This window comes from Egretta garzetta, unplaced genomic scaffold (assembly GCF_000687185.1).
Source record: "Egretta garzetta isolate BGI_Z169 unplaced genomic scaffold, ASM68718v1 scaffold564, whole genome shotgun sequence".
Classification (NCBI taxonomy): Eukaryota; Metazoa; Chordata; class Aves; order Pelecaniformes; family Ardeidae; genus Egretta; species Egretta garzetta.
The window spans coordinates 359,684-361,368 of NW_009259502.1; the positions used below are offsets into that span (position 1 = coordinate 359,684).

A 1,685-nucleotide genomic window follows, 5' to 3' on the forward strand; every position below is an offset into this window, starting at 1 on the left:
GGGGACTGGCTGAAGGCAGGACCCCGAAACCCCAAAACCACGCTGGGATGGCCCAAGCTGAGCGCACACGGGTTTTGGGGTGTCTGGGACAAAGCCTGGAGCAAAGGGGAAAGTGCTGGGCTGAGCTTTGCTGGCCCATCTTTGGGGAGGGCCAGCCCCGGGGGGGGACCCTGGCCAGAGCTGGGTGAGCCATCCCCCCCGCAGCACCCCACTCACCACCTCTTTGCTCTTGGTGGCACCAGGGTGGCCCAGGTGGGTCTTGACGATGAGGCAGGCTTCCCGCATCCTGGGGCTGAGCTCGAACCTGGGGAGAGCACGAGAGTGTCTGCGGTGCGGGGCTGCCTCACCCACCAAAACCATGCTGGCAAGGGGCACCCCGAGTCCCCCCGCGGAGGTTTGGCTCTTCTCCCCGATGCCTGGGAGCCTCCATGAGCTCCCCATGGTGCGATGTCCAGCCTGGTGGTTGCACCCTGCCAGCTTCAGCCTCTGCAAACGCCCGCTGAACCAAGCCTTATAGGGACATGCTCAGGCAGGATTTACCCATTTTTAGGCCAGATTTTTTCCTTTTGTTGGAAAATGCCATTAAGGGCTGTTGGTCCCCCCCCAACTATCTTCTCCAGCAAAGAGGCATCTGGGGCCTCGGTCTCATCCTTTCTTTAGCAGACCCGAGAAGCTGGAAGGATTTTTGTTTCCTGCCGAATGGTTTCTGCAGGAGCTGAATGTGTTTCTCCCATCGGCTGCACCGAAGCCAGGGCAGACTCCCCGTGTCGGCAGGGCTACGGCCAGCCCAGAGCTTCCAGCTGCGCAGGGCGAGGGAGCCTTCCCCATCGGCACTTACTTCTCCTTCACCTCCGGGGGCTCCGGCAGGGTCACACCGGCCCCCTCGCACTCCCATCCTGGCTCACACTCGCCTTCTCCGGCATCCTCGTCTGAGGTTTCCACATCCCCCTGCTCCTCACTGTCGGAGCTGTCAACCGAAGCCTTCTCGGAGGAGCTGTCGTCTTCCTCCTCCTCCTCCTCGCTGGATGTGCTCTCGTACCTGCATGGAGGGAGGATGCTCAGTGGCAATGCAGCACCCAGCAGGTCCCCTCCGTGCCCCCCTTTGCCACTGCCCCCAGCCCAGGATGGGGATGCCAGGGGCCGGGGCTGGCCCAGGGGGGTGGCGGGAGCCCCTCGGCACGTACTCCCCGTTCAGCACGCCCACAAACTGCAGGCTCTTCTTGCTGCCCTCAGCCTCGCTCCGGGGCGGACCGTCCCGCTTCTTCATGATGGACTTCAGGGCTCCTCCCTCCGTGCCCCCCTTTGCCACTGCCCCCAGCCCAGGATGGGGATGCCAGGGGCCGGGGCTGGCCCAGGGGGGTGGCGGGAGCCCCTCGGCACGTACTCCCCGTTCAGCACGCCCACAAACTGCAGGCTCTTCTTGCTGCCCTCAGCCTCGCTCCGGGGCGGACCGTCCCGCTTCTTCATGATGGACTTCAGGGCTCCTGGAGGCAGAGAGATGGGTGTCAGGGGCCAGCGAGCCGGAGGCTCCTCACGGGGCTGCCCAGGCACCCCAAACCCACCAGCCCCCAGGGCGGGCACGGCAGGCACACGGGCAGAGAGCAGGCAGCTGCAGTGACACAGGTAGCATTGGCCCTGCGGGGGCTGTCCCCAGGCGGGCCCTGCTCTCCCCTCCCAGCCCCCTG

The 1,685-nt window shown here is 65.3% G+C and overlaps 1 protein-coding gene across 1 annotated transcript in view; it reads right to left on the minus strand.

Annotated features, from left to right (window-relative positions):
* The window catches only part of LOC104125060 (KN motif and ankyrin repeat domain-containing protein 3), a 5,218-nt gene extending 3,751 nt beyond the window's left edge, over positions 1–1,467 (minus strand). The window contains exons 1-4 of the mRNA XM_035892998.1: positions 1,385–1,467; positions 1,185–1,346; positions 839–1,039; positions 213–304 (exon numbers count right to left, since the gene is read on the minus strand). Of these exons, the coding sequence (XP_035748891.1) occupies positions 213–304; positions 839–1,039; positions 1,185–1,346; positions 1,385–1,467 (538 nt within the window). The remainder of the gene's footprint in view (positions 1–212; positions 305–838; positions 1,040–1,184; positions 1,347–1,384) is intronic.
* Between the last annotated feature and the right edge of the window lie 218 nt (positions 1,468–1,685).